The 18661-nt window shown below is 37.2% G+C and overlaps 2 protein-coding genes across 4 annotated transcripts in view; one reads left to right on the top strand and one right to left on the bottom strand.

Moving 5' to 3' along the window:
• The window catches only part of GLIPR1 (GLI pathogenesis related 1), a 21924-nt gene extending 13625 nt beyond the window's left edge, over positions 1-8299 (top strand). Inside the window, exons 5-6 of the mRNA XM_012801260.2 lie at positions 8009-8035; positions 8135-8299. Of these exons, the coding sequence (XP_012656714.1) occupies positions 8009-8035; positions 8135-8289 (182 nt within the window). The 3' untranslated portion in view covers positions 8290-8299. The remainder of the gene's footprint in view (positions 1-8008; positions 8036-8134) is intronic.
• Positions 5805-18661, bottom strand: part of KRR1 (KRR1, small subunit processome component homolog) — a 16258-nt gene continuing 3401 nt past the window's right edge. The window contains exons 2-11 of one of the 3 annotated variants that reach the window (XM_023509365.1): positions 17921-18093; positions 16019-16153; positions 15709-15834; positions 15536-15619; positions 14385-14441; positions 13052-13222; positions 11125-11202; positions 10626-10719; positions 7489-7565; positions 5805-6636 (exon numbers count right to left, since the gene is read on the bottom strand). In XM_023509365.1, the coding sequence (XP_023365133.1) occupies positions 7516-7565; positions 10626-10719; positions 11125-11202; positions 13052-13222; positions 14385-14441; positions 15536-15619; positions 15709-15834; positions 16019-16153; positions 17921-18093 (968 nt within the window). In that variant the 3' untranslated portion in view covers positions 5805-6636; positions 7489-7515. Of the gene's footprint in view, positions 7566-8373; positions 9286-10625; positions 10720-11124; positions 11203-13051; positions 13223-14384; positions 14442-15535; positions 15620-15708; positions 15835-16018; positions 16154-17920; positions 18094-18661 lie in introns of those variants that run through there. The other 2 variants (XM_023509364.1, XM_003783404.3) reach the window with 2 other exon arrangements.

The following is an 18661-nucleotide window of genomic DNA, read 5'->3' as shown; positions in this document are numbered from 1 at the left end:
TACTGTTTTGCTTAGAGGTTGTACTTATTTGCAGTCCCACAAAGTGTGTAAGTGTCTCTTTCTCTGCACCCATGCCAGCATCTATTGTTTTCTGACTTTTTAAATCATACTGATTCTGACAAGGTAAAGGTAGTATCTCATTGTAGTTTTAATTTATATTTCCCTGATGATTAGAGATGTTGAGCATTTGTTCATGTTTACTGGCCATTTGTCTATAATCTTTTGAAAAACATCTGTTCGTGTCTTTTGACCACTTTTTAATGGAGTTATTTGTTCTTTCCTTGCTGATTTGAGTTCTTTGTAGTCTGGATATTAGCCCTTCATGAGATAAATAGTCTGTCAATATTTTCTCTAATTCTGTAGGCTGTTTGCTCTATTATTTCCTTTGCTGGGCAGAAACTTTTTACTTTAATCAAGTATAATTTATTTTTGTTGTTTCTGCAATTGCCTTTGGGGTCTTAGTCAAAAATTCTTTGCCTAGGGCAAGGTCTATAAGATTTTTTCCTAAATTTTCTTCTAGAATTCTTATGCCAAGAGATAGAGGTCCTTTTCCTTTCTTCTGCATGTAGCTATTCAATTTCCTCAGCACTATTTACTGAATAGGCCTTCCTTTCCCCAGTGTATGTTGTTGTCTGCTTTATTAAATATCAGTTAGTTGTAGGTGGATGGTTTTACATCCATTTCTCTTCTGGTCCTTTGCCATATGTCTCTATGTTTGTACCACACCATGCTATTTTGGTTACCATAGCTTTTACCTTCTACTATAATTTAAAGTCTGATAATGTGATGTTTCCAGATTTGTTCTTTTGGCTTAAGATTGCTTTTGCTATTCAGAATCTTTCGTGGTTCCAAATGAAGCATAAAATGAATTTGTATGTCACTTTGGGCAAGGTGGATATTATAACCATGTAAATCTACCAATCCATTAGTGTGATATGTTTTTCCATATGTTGGCGTCATCTCTGATTTCATTTCTTAGTCTTTGGTAGTTCTCCTTGTAAATATCTTTACCCTCCTGGGTTAAGTATATTCCTAAGTATTTTATTTTTTTGGTAGCAACTGTGAATGGTATTGAGTTTTTTTATTTGACTCTCAGCATGATTGTTATTGGTATATAGAAATACTACTGATTTGTGTAAATTAATTTTTTTAACCTGGACTTTACTAAATTTATTTATCAATTCCAGGAGTCTGTTGGGGGAGTTTTGGAGATTTTCTAGATACAAGATCATATGTTCAGCAAGTGATAGTTTGACCACCTCTTTCTCCATTTGGATACACTATATTTCCTTTTCTTGTCTAATTGCTATGGCTAGGACATCCAATAGTGTGTTAAATAGATGTGGTGACCACGGATGCCCTTGTCACATTTCAATTCTCGGGGGGAGTGTTTCTTACCTTCAGTATGATGTTGGCTGTGAGTATGTCATATATAGCCTCTATAATTTTGAGATACAAGATCTGAAAATTAAGTTTGCAAATGTGGTACCACATACTTATGTTGGCCACACTGTACAAACAACGCAGAAAGGTTTAATAATCTGGGTGTATCAATGTCTCTCAGTTGTGTTCCTGTCAATAAGTAGCAGTGTATTACTGCTGAGTGGTGTTCATTATTGTTGTTGATGCATGTTTTTGTGAGCTGTCATGAAATGAAAATGTTGGAGCTTAGAGTAACAAACGAACATTTGTAAATTTCTTGTTAAACTTGGCAAGAATGGAAGTGAATCAGGAATGTGCTAGTCCAAATTTATGGGGATAATGCCATGAAGAAAAATACAGTGTACAAATGGATTAAACATTTTTCTGAGGGGAGAGAAAGTGTCTTTGGTAAAGAGAAGTTATGGCAGCCAGTTACAAGCAGAAATGATAAAAACATGGCAAAAATTCATCATATTGTGCGTCAAAATCATCAGCTGTAAGAAGTGTAGCAAACCCATGTAAACATTGATAGAGAAACAAAAGTCTTAACTGAAAAGCTTGGCCAACAACGCATGGCTCTTGCATCACAACAATGCAGAAGCTCACATGGCACTGTCTCTGAGGGAGTTTTTAGCCCATGAACAAATAACTGTATTAGAACAGCCTCCCTACTCACCTGATCTGGCTCCCAATTACATATAGAGGAAATATTGAAAGTATTTTGATGGCATTCAGGAAATGTAGAGAAATAGGACAACAGCTGTGATGGACATTTCAGAAAAAGATTTCCAAAATGTTTTTGAAGGGTGGACTAGGCGCTGGCAACAGTGCATAGCTTCTCAAGGCAAGTACTTCACAGGTGACTATAGTGACACTCAGCAATGAAGTATGTAGCACTTTTTCTAGGATGATTTTGCAAATTTAATCATCATACCTCATATATTCCTCTTTGCTTAGTTTGTGAGGGTTTTTGTCTTGGGAGGTGCTGGATTTTGTCAAATGGTTTTTCTGCATCTATTAGGATTATATAGTCTTTGTTTTTGCTTCTGTTTATGGGGTGAATCACATTTATTGATTTATGTATGTTGAACCATCATATCCTTGGGATATAGCCCAGTTGGTCATGGTGTATCCTTTTTTTTTTTTTTTAATATGATGTTGAATTTGGTTTGCTAGTTTTTATTGAGGATTTTTATATCTATAAGAAATATTGGGCTTGGCACCTGTAGCTCAAGTGGCTAGGGCGCCAGTCACATACACTGGAGCTGGCGGAATTGAATCCAGAGTGGCCCACCAAACAACAACTATAACCAAAAAATAGCCAAGCATTGTGGCAGGACCCTGTAGTCTGCTACTTGGGAGTCTGAAGCAAGAGAATCACTTAAGTCCAAGAGTTGGAGGTTGCTGTGAGCTGTGACATCGCGGCACTCTACCCAAGGTAGAGACTCTGTCTCAAAAAAAAAAAAAAGAAAGAAAGAAAGAAAAAAAGAAATATTGGTCTGCAGTTTTCTTCTTTTTATTATCTTTTTGTGGCTTTGGTACCAAGGTGATATTGCCTTTTTAGAATGAGTCAGTGGGCTTCCCTTCTTCTGGGTGTTGTGGAATAATTTCTGCAATATGGGTACCAGCTCTTCTTTGTGGTTCTGGTAGAATTCCTCCATGAATCTATCTGGTCCAGGGCTTTTTTGTGTGGGTTTTTTAAAAATATTTTTTATTACTGCTCAATCTCATTGCTCATTATTAGACTATTTAGGAGTTCTATTCCTTCCTGATTGAGTCTTGGGAGGTTACATGCTTCCAAAAATTTGTCTATCTCCTCTGCATTTTCTAGCATATGTGCAATAAAGTTTTTTGTTAGTGCTAACAGGTAAGATTTTGTGTTTCTGTGCTGTCAATTGTAATATCTCCTTTTTCTTTTCTGATCAAGTCCTTTCACTTCTATTTCTGGTTAATCAAGCAAGAGGTCAAACAATTTTGCTATCTTTTCAAAGAACCAATTTTTTATCTCTTTGATCCTTAGTATTTTTTGTTTTCCATTTTGTTTAGTTCTTTGACTTTTGCTATTTTCATTCTTCTGCTGCCTTGTGGGTTTGGTTTGCTCTTCCCTTTCTTAGTTCATTAGAGGTGATATTAGATGTTTAGTTGTGATTTTTCTGTCCTTTTGATGAAGGCATTTGAAGCCTTCCCCTTAAATTGCGGTTATTGAATCTCATAGATTTTGTGTCTCCTTTGTCATTCAGTTTGAGGAATCTTTTGATTTCCATCTTTATTTCATGATTACCCAAAAATTGTTCAGCAGAAGGTTAATTTACAGGACTTTGTGTAGATGTGAGCATTAATTTTTTCTTTTATTCTGTGGTCAAGGAAATACATGGTATTTTCTGATTTTTTTAGATTTATTGACACATGTTTTGTGGACTAACATATAATTGATCTTGGAGAATGTCTCATGTGCTGATGAGAAAATGTATATTTAGTAGTTTGAGGGTAGAATGTTCTGTAAATCTGTTAGGTCCATTTGTTCTAGAGTTGCATTTAAGCCCAATCTTTATATTCTACTTCAGTGATCTATCTGTCTAACTCTGTCAGTGGAGTGTTGGTGTCTCTGACATTTTAAATGGTAGGGTTTATCTCTTTGCTTAGATCTAGTAGAATTTGCTTTATTACTCTGGGAGTTCTTGTGTCAGATGCATATATATTTAGAATTGTTAAGTCTACTCGTTAAATTGTCCCTGCTCCCCTTACTATTATATAACAACTACCTTTTTTTTATTTAAAGTCAATTTAATTTTATGTGACAATAGCTATGCCTGCTGTCTGTTCATTTCTATTTGCATGGAAACTTTTTTTCCATCCCATTACCTTGAGTCTGTGTGAGTCCTTATGGGTTAGAAGTGCTTCCTGGAGACAACAGATACTTGGGTTGGTTGAATTTTTTTATCCATTCAGTCAGCCTATATCTTTTGAGTGGGGACATACATGCTGTTAATGTTGAGTGATAGAATTGACATGTGGGTTGCTGTTTTGTTCATCACGTTGGATAGTACATAATTGCTTTGTTTCCCTCTTGTGCTATTGTTTTGTATAAGCTGTAGGCTTTAGCTTTTGGATTCTACACTGGTCTTAACAGTTGTGCTGATCCATGTGAAATGCTGTTCTGAGTATTTCCATAGGGCAGATCCAGTCATGAGAAATTCCCTCAGTGTGTGCTTGTCTGGAAAAGTCTATGAAAATTAGTTTTACAGTAGACAAAATTGTAGGCTGGCACTTGTTCTGTTTAAGATGACTGAAGATGGGTCGCCAATCTCTTCTTGCTTGTAACGTCTCTGCTGAGAATTCTGCAATCAACCCTGATGAGTTTTCCTTTTAAGTTACTTTAGGTTTTTGCCACATAGCTCCTTCATGTTGACCTCGGCAAATCTGATGACTACATGTGTTGGTAATTCCCTGTCTGCAGTTAATCTCTCAGGTGTTCATTTACCTTTTTTATCTGGATGTCTAAATCTGTAGCAAGACCAGGGGAGTTTTCCTCCATCATTCCCTCAAATAGATTTTGCAGATCTGTGCTTTTTCTTCTTCACCCTCAGGGATGCCTATGATTCGTCTGTTTGGCCATTTCACATAATCCCATATTTCTCATAGGTTTTGCTCATTCTCCCTCTTTGTTCTTTATTTTTGACTGACTGGGTTAATTTGAAACAGTTGTCTTTAAACTCTGAAATACTTTCTTCTGCCCTATCTAGTCTATTTTTCAAACTTTCCACAGTGTGTATTTTCTTAAATGAATTTTTCATTTCTAGAAGTTGTTTTTTTCTTAAATATCAATCTCTTCAGCAAATTTTCCATTCACTTCTTATTTTTCTTGTTTGAGTTGATTTTGCACTTTCTCTTAGATTTCATTGAGCTTCCTTACAATCCATATTTGTAATTCTTTGTCACTTCAATATTTTCATTTTGTTTGGAATCCTTTGCTAGAGAGCTGGTGTGCCTGTCTGGGCAGTCCTTTCACTGTGATTTTTCTTACTTCTGGAGTTCTTGTGTTGATTCCTTTTCATCTTGAGCACCTGTCACTTCTTGCTTTTAGATTTTGTTTTGTTTAGATATGGCCTTCCCTGCTTCTCCCAGTTTTAAAGGTGTCTGTACCATAAGTTGGGTAAGCACCTTCACTTTTGCTTTTGGATGATTTGATGGAGTTCTAGGTTCTGGAGGGATATCTTGATAATAGATATTTTAACTGTGGTGATTTTCTTTTTTTGCAGTTTTTTTGGTCAGGTCTGGGTTTGAACCCACCACCTCCAGTATATAGGGCCAGCACCCTACTGCTTTGAGCCACACGTGCCACCCAACAGTGGTGATTTTCTCAGCTGGTAGTTACTTGTAGGTTGTAGCAATGTGTACTGTGTGTGTTGGCAGATTCCCTGCCTCTTGTTCATGAGAGATGATGGAGGTCTTTGAAGTCTTTTCTTTCTCCTGCCCTGTGGTCTTAACAGTGTGAATTATATAGGGATGAGCAATTTAATCTCTGAGACACACACTGTACCCCATGATAGTATTAATGTACACAGCTATGATTTAATTTAAAAAAAAAATCTCTGAGACAGTAGTTAGGTAAAACTCAGCCATGCCTGGATAATTGAGTCAGTAAATATTATACAAGTTGTCATCCCTGCCATAGGCAGAGTTTGCTGGAAAAAGCCAGCTGCAGTATTGTTTTTTTTGAGATCTGTGACTGGCTCTAGCCCCTCAGAAGCATGTAAATGTACCAGGCAGTGGGTAGAGCCCTGGAGCTCTCAGGAGTCTTCTTATTTGTGGGTAGAGCCCTGGAGCTCTCGGGAGTCTTCTTATTCCCCACCACATCAGAGATTGGTGGAGGAGTGAAGCTTGGTGAAACTGGCTTAGGCAAGCCGGCCTTCAAGCTTCACAAAGGGAGGCAGAAGAACTGCGTCAGTAGGGGTCAAGGGTTCACTACCAGGCAGCTGGAGAAAGCAGCAGGAAGGTGAGGCTGAAGTGGGTCCACCAAGACAAACTTCTTGTGGCAGAGGGACCATCTAGGACTCATAGGCTGGCCAGTGGAAGTGGGTTTAACTTTTCTCTCTCCTACCCTATCCCAAGGTCTCCTTCTGGAGTCTGGCCACAGGAACTCACCAGCAATGGTGCTGCAGGATAAGAGCTTCCCTGTCCAGGATTCCACCCAAAGCTGAGAGCATGGTTTTCCTATAGGGAGAGGGGTGCTCCATTAGTACACTGTGGCTTGGGCTCACATTGCACTCTCCTCAGTTTTGCCCATGCAGGCTTCCTTGCCTCCTAAAATAAGTTTGCAGATCTCCCCTCCATGCCCCTAAGCAACATGATGGAGTCCTGAGTATGGGATCTGGCCTGTAGGCCTGTGCCCAGGTCCTGCAAGTTGAATCCCTAAGCATGACAGGGAAAGGTGTGCTGGTGCTTTGGTGTATGCCTTGCTCTGCTGAAGCAGCCAGGGGAGCATCACTGGGGAGGCCAGTGGGCAGGGAGCTCACAATTTGAGTACACATTGGTCTACTGCAGGTATTTAAGAGGAAAGCTGTGAGCCCCACTTGCTGTGGGAACCTCCATGCAGTTAGTAAACAAACCAGCATAGGGGAAGCAGCTGCACCTGAGTCTTGGCTCAACTGTCCTTTGGGGCACCCGTGCTTCTTGGCAGCAGTGGGTGGGGAGGGTAAGCAGGGGAAAGAAAATCAAATCATCTGAAAGGCACAGTCTGTGTAGGAATGAGCAATATGAAAACGGAGGGGCTGAAGCTCCCTGGGAGAGGACAAAGGCACACAGTGGGGGGAGGAGACGCACAGGGCCCACTGCCCATCTCAGCTTGGGTCTGTGGTAATGGGAAGCAACCCCTAGGAGGCTGGCAGCCTGATGCTTTTTTCTCAAGAAGCTCTCCATTCACTCACTGGAGGCAACAGCTTTTGGGCTTGTGAGGGTAGAAGAGCTCTCCAGCAGCTCCAGAACATGAGGAAAGGAGAAACAAAACTTCCACCTTCTAAAACATACCTTCCAGAGGTATGAGGAAAGGAGAAACAAAACTCTCACCTCCCTTCCTGCTGGGCTCCAGCTCTCTCAGAGGTTGATCTCTGCCCAGGAATTAGGACTTGTGATAGCCAAACGCTCTGTTGATGATTTAATGACACAGTATAAAGGATAAAAGAGAAGTCACTGCCTCTTTGCAATTATCATACAGTATCATTCTTCTCAGGGAGGAACTTATTTTCAGGAAAAAATTTTAATAAATTGCTGACATTACTTCTCCTTGAATTAATTTTTAATTTTGATTATACTTATTATCTGCTAGTTATCAAACATAAAGTGATTTTCATTTATAGATGGTGAAGTTTCCTTTACACAAAAGGTTTGTATATAAAGTTCATATAAAAAGTCAACTTGAAAATACCAAATTAGCTCATTCAGTACAAATAAATCTTGAATAACATGAAAATCACGGCAAAATGCCAAAGCAATAGTTAATGGTTACAACAACTAAAGACTTAGCTCTTTAAAACAAAAGCCTCAGCTGTGCCTACCCTTTTAATTTTTCTTCTCCTTGATTTCATAGTTAACCGACAACGAGACAAAGTCACACGTATGTACCTAACTCTTGGTATTTCAATAAAAGCTATCTGAATTATATCACTGCATTATGAGAAAGAAAATCTAAGAGGATGTTCTGTTTCTTTCACAGGTTACTACTCTCTTGCGTATCCAGACTGGCCCATATATCTACGTAACAGATATACTTCTCTTTTTCTCGTTATTAGTCCAGTAATTCTCATACTATCTGTTATAATTACCATTTTGGTAAAGCACAAATACCCTAATTTAGTTCTATTGGACTAATAAAATCCAGTAAAATGAACCTCATTCATATATGGCATTTGTTTAATCAATAACAACTGGGTGTATTCAGAAACAAAATGCTGCAGTAAACCCTTACTCAAGAGAAGAAACTGCTCCAATCCTTTTCCATAGAAAAGTGGAAAATAAAGATGATACTGCTAGGACAAGTGTTTTAGGCTGCCACAGCTAGACTTTCAGTAATCAGCCTACACATGTTAAATCTGCTACATGAGCAAGCTAGATTTGGGTGAGTCTAAGTTAACTCCAGTGGCCCTCGTTAGTTACAGGCATTATCCTTGCCTCGTACACACTGCTTTCACTCTAAACATCTGGTTTTCTCTGCTCTCTTATAACTTGATGTCTTTCTGGTTTTAGATTAGTAACTAAAGGATTAAACATCTGCTTGTGAGATGTTTAATCTTAGAATAAAACAAAAAACAAAACTGAAAAATGGAATAAAGCTGAATATTTACTTGTTATTGTTAGACAGCAGGCATTTAAAAACCGGCATTTATTTTAGTGAAAATCAAATGCTAGGACATTATTACAATGGTTACGTTCCAAAAATCTATATATAAAAACCTAAAAATTTACTCCTAAAATCATGCTTAGGCAAAACTTGCCCAGAACTGATCAGACACAATGTATACAATACATTCCACTTTCTAGTACAAATTTTTTCAAAAATACATGGAGAATACAATAATTTATATTTATAAAGAACAATGTTAAAACTCAGGGAAAAAAAAGTGTTCAGATTCTTCTTTTTCCCAGATAAGGCAACTAATGCCTTAGTATCTCAAAATCCTTTACAAAAGGAGGTGGTGTCTTAAGTTGTAGTGAAGGGTTTTATGTGTTACTTTTTCTTCTTCTTCTTCTCATCTGCTTCCATCTTAAGCTTAACTTCTTCAGCTGTAAGAGCTCCTAGTTTCTTGTTCTTTGCTTTCTTAACCTTTTCCTTAATGGTGGCCACATCAATTTTGGTTTCAGTAGAAGCTACACAAATTAAAAATAAAATATATATAATTTTTTAGAGTTTTAAAAAATAAAGAATATGTATTGAGGACACTGAAGTAGGCCGATTTTTCATCTTAAACATTTCATGAAGAATATTACATGTAGCTCTGTAATTTTAATTAGCTAACTATGAAACTATAGGTCAAAATCTACTTCATCTAATACCAAACAAAAACTTAAAAAATCAAGTTTTCCAAATATTAATTCAAAGAATGACTAGTACTATTTAACAAGATTTTGATAATAAAAAGACAATTACCTGAAAGTATTTACAAGTCCTCCTAATAGAACCAACTATCTAATCCATACCAAAAGCCTAAGCAAAACAAAGCATTAAAAAAAAATCCAACTTTTTCTTACCACTTAAAGTACAATACTGAGAGCATAGAAGAATCACGAGATAAAACATCATCATACAGACAACCCAAGAACTGGAGCAACATAGAGATTAGTCTGTACTTTCCATTTTTAATCATTATGGGTCCTGGTTAACTAGCTATCGAGTGCCTTCAAAGTATTTAACTGACAAGTTGTACAAACTGAAAATTATGGTTATCAGTGATCTCCACAGAAAACAGTTGTTTTTAATGCTACTGACACTAGAGCAATGTAAGAATAACACAATGTGGTACATCTGTTTCTGACCAATAGTTTCTGTACAACACTGCTGGTGAGCCCTTTCCCTCACTGGGCCAATGTTCACTTGGAGGGGGACCACAGGAAGAGACAAGTGTTACAAGGAAAAGAAAATGTGGAAAGGAAAAGGAAAAATCAGAATCCGGTAGTAGAAAGGACACAGGAATATTTTCTTTTAGTGTCTTTTTAGTAACTATTAAATAAAACCATTAGTCATTTTGTCAGTGTCCTTTTGTCCAAGGTGATGAAAAAATCTACATTAAACGCCACTGATCACATAACTGAGGAAAAGAAAAGCGCACCTCTGATGAGCCCCTCTGAGAGGCAGGACAGCAGGGCTCAGGATCTGCTGCTCCTTTACTTTTATTTTTACAAAAGATACACTGACTGCTCTGGGCTTATATCTTTCACAACAAAGAGTCTTTCCCAAGCACAAATCAGAAGTTAGAGGAAGGGCTGTTAATCTGAAACAGGCATCAGATGCTACTAAATTATAAATCACCTCCATCTCAGTCACCTCTTGTCCCTAGGATTATTTATTAATGAAATGCTAAAAGAACTGATGAAACAAATAGTGATTTCTTTGCCTAAGACTCAGAGATTCAGACGAATTCACATTATGAGGTTACTTTTCAGAGATAACAGACTTTTGTACCATATCAAGGGTTAAAAATGAGTATTACCTTCCTTTGGTTTCACAACTGGTTTTTCTTTAGGTGGAATAAAAGCTTTGTTTCTTTCCTCTTGTCTCTTACTAAGAGCTTCTGCTTGTTTTGCCTACATTATTAAGAAAAAGGACATTAATGAAATAGAATTCAAGTTAAATAAGAATCTAAGTACCTGTGACCTTTGCTACTAATGTTGAGAGCTCGACACAAAGAGCCTTACCTTGGCTCTGCACCTGTGGCTTAAGCGGCTAAGGCGCCAGCCACATACACCTAAGGTGTCAGGTTCGAATCCCCAGCCCGGGCCTGCCAAACAACAATGACGGCTGCAACCAAAAAATGGCCGGCGCTGTGGCGGGCGCATGTGGTCCCAGCTACTTGGGAGGCTGAGGGATGAGGCAGGAGACTCGCTTGAGCCCAGGAGTTGGAGGTTGCTGTGAGCTGTGAGGCCATAGCACTCTACCCAGGGGGATGGCTTGAGGCTCCGTCTCAAAAAAAAAAAAAAAAAGAGCCTTACCTTTATTGCTTCCATTTTCTGTCGCTTCTTCTGATGCGCCTTCAAAAAGTATTCACCACTAGCCAATTCTTTATCAATCTATGAAAACAGTGTTTACATCAGAAATAAGGTAGGTGAGCCATTTCGTAAGAAATTCACAATATCCTTAGGGTAAAAACCGTGGAATCCCTAATCTGATTAATTCATAAACAGTTAATTTTTAAAAAAGAAACATCTTCTAAGCTGAGGGGAATAACACACAAAAGCACAGAGGTGGGAAATCAGGTGATGTGCTCATTGACACACCAGAAGAGTTTGAGGGGATCGAAGGTCAGTGCTGCAGAGAAGTGTGAGAAGAGACTGGAAAGACAGTTTGGGGCAAGCATGAAGGGGCCTGAATGCCTGGTGAAGGAGGTGGGGTGCAACATAGAAATGACTACTGATTTTTAGGAGAGTGAAGAGACCCAAGCAGTACTTTGATAAGGTACAGAACAAGGGACAAAAAGAAAGAAGAGCCTGGAACAAAGGGAGTGGCACGCAGAATGAAAGCAAGAATCGTCAGGGTGGGACGGCTACTGAGAAAGCAACAGCGTTCATTTAACAGAGGCAACATATATAATAATGTTTCTAACCGATTCCCCATTTGGACAGCACTGTTCCAAGCTCTAAGATTACTAACTCATTTAATCTCATTAACCCCATTTCACATATAGAGAAACCAAAACATGATGAGATAACTTGCCCAGTCACACAGTGATTAAGCCTCAGAAAAAGTCAACTGAGACACGGCTATTTCAAGAAGCTCGCAGGGGCAGGAAGGAAAGACCAGTCAATTACTGACTCCAGGACAGGACTAGAAGAGGTACGGCAGGGACTACGGAAGCAGGGCTTAGTAAGTGGATCACTCCGCCTTCCCCAACTATTACTTCCTCCTTCTAGAATAGACTGCACGACGCTCACCATGATCACCACAATTCCCTTTTGACCCAACATCAAACCTTTCCTAAAAACTCCCAACACAGAGCTGTGGAGAAAAAAGATGGTACAGAGGAAGGGACGGGTTTACATGCCGAGCAGGAATCAGTAAAGAGGGAAGACTTGAAGATAATCCAAGGGAGGGAGTAATGAAGGAAGAGCTCCTAGGATACAGGTAAGATGGAATGCAAGGAACAAGCAGAAAGGATTAATGCAGGAAAATTACAGGTGAGGGAAGAAGGAGGGAAGGAATTCTTGTTTAATGGTCTCAAATATTCCAGCGAAGTAAAATGCCTGTATCAGGTGCCAAAAAGTGAGAGGGTGCTAAGAGGGTGAGTTACCAGACAATACCGAGGACCTATCTGAGGCTGGAAACGTGGACTTCTGGTGGATTTAATCCAAAGATTGGAGTTTCTCTAGTTTAGTCTGTTAGCCACAATATGTGAAAGAAGTCGAGTTTTTGGACTGATCAAGGTTTTAGCGTTTTGCTGGGACAATGTGATAAGACAAAAAGCATAGAAGAAAATAAGTGATAGCAAGAAAGAAAACAAAATTTGGTCATGGTGGGAAAGGAAATAAAGCAGAAAACAGCTGACAAAATGGGAGGAATTCATAATTTTCAAAAAGGATAGACATTAGAATTTACTATTTAAGAAATGGAACCTGTCGTGTAGTGCACGGTCACAGAATGTTGCTAACGCAGAGTACTGTGGGTTAAGCTGTGGAGTATTTTTTATTTGTGGAACATTTACAGTAGCGACAGTGACACGATTGATACCAACCACACCTCGATGCCTCCCGTTTACACTCCATCTAAAGACCCTCTTCCCCACAGCTATACACTCAGAACATGCCTTTACAACTTAGTTGCTTCGTCCACACACACTCCACTGAAAATACCTTCAATAAAGCTTCTGACAAAATAGATTAAAATGGTTTCTCTCTCATACAAAGTCTAACATTCAATACTAACCTGACTTTCCGGCTGGGGTGGTGGGAATGGTGTGTATTCCTTCTTAACACTTTTCTTCTTTGGTTCCTTGCGTTTATTCACATTTTTGTGTTTGAACTGCGGCAAAAATCTTTCCCAACTTTGTGATCTTAACTCAGAATCTTTTGCCAATTCTCTTTTAATCATTAAGGTCTTTATCATCCAACATATAAAGAAAGTAAAACTTTTTAATTTCAAAATTTACACCTTTCTTAAACTAAGATATCATAAATATTGACTTCTATAAATGATATAAAAGAAGGGACCGTTCCCCAGTCTCGTCAGTGGAATTATACCAATTCTCTAAACAGAAAGATATGTCCTCTTAAACATGTACAATTAACCAAACCTCAGAAAACTGTTATAAATTTTAGGTTAAAAAATGCAGAATTATTAACAAGGTAAAAATAAAACTAACTCAGCTTTTCAATCTTTAATTTCAATAATTTAATTTCAATTATTTCATTAAAATCTTTAAAATTCAAGTTTATAGCAGAGAATTACTATTTCATTAAAACCTTTAAAATTCAACTTCATAGCAGAGCTTTGTTAATTAGTTGGCAGCAACTGAATTCCCATAGGAAAAGACAAAAGTAGAATAAACTTTTCCATGATTAGACAACGCCCAATATTCTCATATTTCCATTTGACTTCTAAATACATTGTGACATCAAAGAATGTAAACCAGGTATCAGATGCACGACTAGCTTTCTTTGTATCTGTAATGTCAAATGTAACTCAAAATCATTTTCACCCTAATCCAACAGTGAGCTTTTAACTTTTCATCAAATGTAAGTGAGTCACTCAACAAACACCCATCATAAAACAGCTTGTTAATACCATGGCTACATTTTCAAGTACAATCACAAACTTTGTGCATACAGGGATGTAACAGAACTCTCTCAAAGGGACTACAATTTGAGTGTTAAGTACTAAAAAAGGTATTAATGCAATCTGAGATAGCCCAGATTTTATTAATAGAAAAGGGCAGAATTCACATCTTTAAATGTATCATATGGGCTCATAATCTAAGAAAACTGGATCGACATCATCCACCACAAATTTTGATGTTCACTTCGATTATTTCAGAACAGCAGAATACATTATAGTATCCCCACCAATAGTTTTCACCCCGTGCTCCATGAAGACGTTCTTCCAAAGGAGTAACTACAGGACTAGGGTAAAGCTGAGTGGGCTGAATTTCACCTCCAATTCACCCAAATAGCTGTGCTTTAACTATTTGTAAAGTAGACTTGTATAAAACATAATTTCAAGAAAGCTTTCTGCAGCTCAAAGTAGTGTGACAACCACTCACTTTGATGTTATAAATTGGATGAATATTCTTCATAGTATCTAGGACTACTTTTCGCACCTGCAAAAGAAAAGGAAGTAGTTACCAATAAAGATTTTAATGAACTGGGTAGAAGAGGATTAACGTCTTGTAAAATATCCTACAAATCAGGAAATGGCTATTAAATTGAAGCTGCTAATAGTAGTTCCTTCTACTGCTCTAATGAGATCTTTTACAAGAATAGTCGACCTCAACCTCCCTTGAATACAATGCAGTTTCTCAACTACTCCTAAAATGTGGTATGTAGAACTAACGGAAAACTCGGGATCTATGGAATTTAAAGGGAAGAGAGCTGCATTTAGAGTCAGAAAATACTAGGATTGCACTTCATGTAGAAGGGTCATTTAATTTCCTTATTCCCTCTTTCTCATTTATAAACTATATACCTCAAAAATGTCATAGAACTAATATATTTCAAAGACTTTATAAAACTATAAGTTATCTGACATATATAAGTTATTATTGTTCCATGAGAAAGGGGCAATTTACGAGAAAGATGGCCAACAGAATTACCACTGAAGGCCCTAGATGTAGGCACAACCTACATCCGGATCCTGATAGTAACAGCACCAAAAGGAGTTAACAGAAACAGTGTTTGCTTCACAGATTTTCTCATAACATTTAATTTGAGAAGTTAAAGAAAATGTTCATGAAGACATTAAACATTCGACTCAAATTCAAAAAAATAAATACAGTGTATCTTGAAGAAAAGCTTTTAGAGTCTGACCTCTACTGGCTGTACACATTGCTGCAAGTAACTAGATCTCTGTGCAATTTTCCAACCGTCTGTGCCCGTGTCACTCACTGTACCATGTTCCCATACATGCTGCAGACTAAAGATCTGAAATGCCCATTTACATTTTGTAGAGGGAGGAATGATAGTGCACAGACCCAATTCCGAAATGGTTATCTCCACAGGAGCCAAAGGTTGGATATAATATGTTCGGGTCTAGAAGTGATCACTCCCTCAATTTACATGACCTACGAAGTATCTATCAATCTGATAATAGATTCTTAAAAAAAATTACAAAGCAAGTTATTATCTAATGAACTATTATAGCCAAATTATTTTGTTTTCTGCTAAAAATTAAATAAACATAATAAATAGTTCTCACCTCTTTTAAACCACTAAAGGGTCCAATGGCTGAAACTGTATTTCCCTGAACCATAATATAACAGTTTGTTAAGAGTTCCAATGCCTGTATCAAAAGAAAAAGAGGTTAAAATTTAGTACCCCGCAAAAATAATGATAAAGAAGACAAGTTTTCTACTGATAAAAAGTAAGTACCTTCAAGGTAGATCCTTTGGGACCAATAAGCCGTTGTCTTCTTTTGACAAATCTTTCTTTATTTCTTACTAAAGAACCTATTTTAATAATGTCACATGCAATATCATCCTGAAGAATTCGTACTGCCTTTTGGAAAAACAAAAACTCTTATCAATATTATTTATGGCTACATTTATTTCCCCAGCCAAGGCTCATGATATTAAGCACAAACCGGAAAACTAATTGTGGAAGGAAGAGAAGAAGAGAAATATACAGTGATACAGGTAGTTTAATGCTGATGCAAATGAAGTCTCTCTAGTTTTAGATTTACCTGTTCAAATGAAACACTCCTTGCCAACAGTTTTATTAGATCTCGGGCCCTAATGATGATATATGGATCAAAGGTCTTCTTTGTTGTACAAACAGTCATGCTGCCCTCAATCAAGTCCAGGGTTGCATTTATGTGCTACAGAAAGAAGGAAACAGAAAACAAGCAGTTGTCTAAAAATGAATTCAGTTTTAGATCATGACGCAGCCTACCCTAACCAAACTGTTAGTATCTGTGCCATTAATCCATCTCTCTAATCCTATCAATTCCCTCCCTGAAGAAACTAGGTAGCTAAATATAAATAATGAACAGTTGATTACTTTCATACTTCACACGATTTAAGAAACTAGAGCAACTGAAATCGTTTATATTTGGTTTTAGAAAACTTTGTATCTACAGGAATACAAATTACCTCTAGTTTAAAAAGTGTAAATTAATCTAATTGAGGCTAAACTTAAAGACCTGATTAAGGTAAACACCAAAAGCTGTATAGCTTCTCTATTCTGGGCCCACCTCCAATTTCCAATCTGCTCCCTTGGGTGAGAACTGACTTTCAGACTTTTTTCTAGTTGGTTAGGAGATTAAATACAAAGTAAAAACAAATTATCATAGGTTCAGCAACAATTAGAAAAACTAAGCATTAACTCTCAGTAGGATGAAACAGATTTTAATAAAGCAAATATAAATACTCTTTTCTCACTCATGAGCCTAATCTGAAGAATATTTTGACATAATGAGTGTTGGTAGTTGGCTCTCTGTGAGTTTACAAGAAAAAAAAAAATAAATCCAATCCCAGATGCAGCTTGTCAAGCCATCTTCAAGCCCAAGGCACAACCAACTCCAGAGCAGTCCCACAGTGAGAAATCCATTTTATGCCACAACTTACTTTGTGTTGCAATGACTTTATCTGGTATGTAGCTGTTCTTTTCATTTCTATCCTTTGATGAACAGACTTTTTAAATTTTAATGTAATCTATTTTGTAAATAGCTTCCTTTATAATTTGTGTCTTGTTAAAATTTTTTCTCTTTACAAAATATAATGATTAAATATTCTCACTTTTTTCTATAGCTTTCAGGATTTTATTTTTACATTTTTGTCTTAATTCGCCTTGAATTGAATTTTCTGTGTGGCATAAAGTAAGAATCAAATTGTATTATTTCCAAATGGAAAACCAATAGTTGCAGACTCTTGATTAAATTATCCTTCCTCATGGCTTTGCAATGCTTCCTCAGTCATAAATCAGGTTGCCATATATGGGCTTTCTATTAGATTTCATTGCTTTACTTATCTCTGTTCTTTTCAAAAATAATAAGCACTGAAACCTAGTAGAAGGATTTTTACACGTGTACACACACAACTAAACCAATAGCTTCATAAAATATTATTACTTTTATCACAGGTAATACATTGATTTTTTTAAAGGCTCATTATACCCATTAAAAATTAGGTTTCAATCCTCAGTATGAAAAACAAAAAAAAAATCCAGTGCTCAAGGGGCATGGTAGCAGCAATGAATGGGAGAAAGTTGGCCACCTTTAATTTAATATGAAAGGTAAGCAATTCAGGAACGTGACTCAAATTAGACAGGTACAGGGACTACAGCAGGCAGTCTGAAATTTGGACTTTACAGCTGAATTTCACACAGTCTGAAATTCAATTCCTAAATACCACATCTATGCAGAATTTTCAAAGTAATTCACAATTCACAAAATTAATAGCAAATGTAAGAATGAAGCTTACCTAGACTTTAAAATACCAAAGTTCCTTTGGTACCAAAGGAACCAAATTAACCGGCTAAGCTGGCATCTTTAAAAAAGAAAAATCCATCAGCACACATACATTTACTTAAAAATAAAGGCATAAGTAAGAGCACAACAGCAAAGTAATGTACCAAATATGCATACATGTTCATTCAAGGCTTTCTGCACCAGTGGCCAACACTCTTTCAAGTAGGCCTCTCTATATTTTGGGAACAAAGTTGCAAAACTGCTCTCCTCCAAGAGTCCTCTGGGATTGTCCTCTTTGGAAAAAGCTGGTTCCTTCCAACCATCAGGAACAGTAAGGAGTTCTGATTCATCTACAGAAGGGAAAAAACTTATGCATCACATTTTAACTGTCTTTTGGACACTTTACCAGCATTGTATATACACAAACAAGCTTACCAATACTCCTTGCATTTCCCCTTCCCCTGCCTCCGCTTTTCACATTATTCAACAGTCAAAAGAACATGCCTGTCATTATCAACATACTGTATTAAAATTATCTTCGCATTTTGGTTGCCTCAGAAGTCAACGTTCTCAAGGACCCTCCTCTTTGTATTCACACTAATTGGCATGTTCTGGCAGAGAGTGGGTACTCAAGAAACTTGCACTGCACCAACTATCACTCAGTTGAACATTCAAATGCCAATTTGTTTGCTATTTTTAAGGAATTTATTTTTTTTACTACTTCCAGGAATTATTTATCATTTTAAATGTAATCAACTGGTCTGGCTTTCCTGGAGTGGAACCTGAGTGTGGATATATATGTTTGCATAAGACTCTTAAAAGCTGATTCCATCATATACTTTCAGGTAATGCAACCAATATAGCATTCTAGGTTTTCCAAAGAGTTTTCAGTACCTTATTTCTTTTTTTTTTTTTTTT

This window comes from Otolemur garnettii, unplaced genomic scaffold (assembly GCF_000181295.1).
Source record: "Otolemur garnettii isolate 467f Iridium unplaced genomic scaffold, OtoGar3 scaffold00007, whole genome shotgun sequence".
Lineage (NCBI taxonomy): Eukaryota > Metazoa > Chordata > Mammalia > Primates > Galagidae > Otolemur > Otolemur garnettii.
This window is presented reverse-complemented; position numbering and strand designations above follow the sequence as displayed.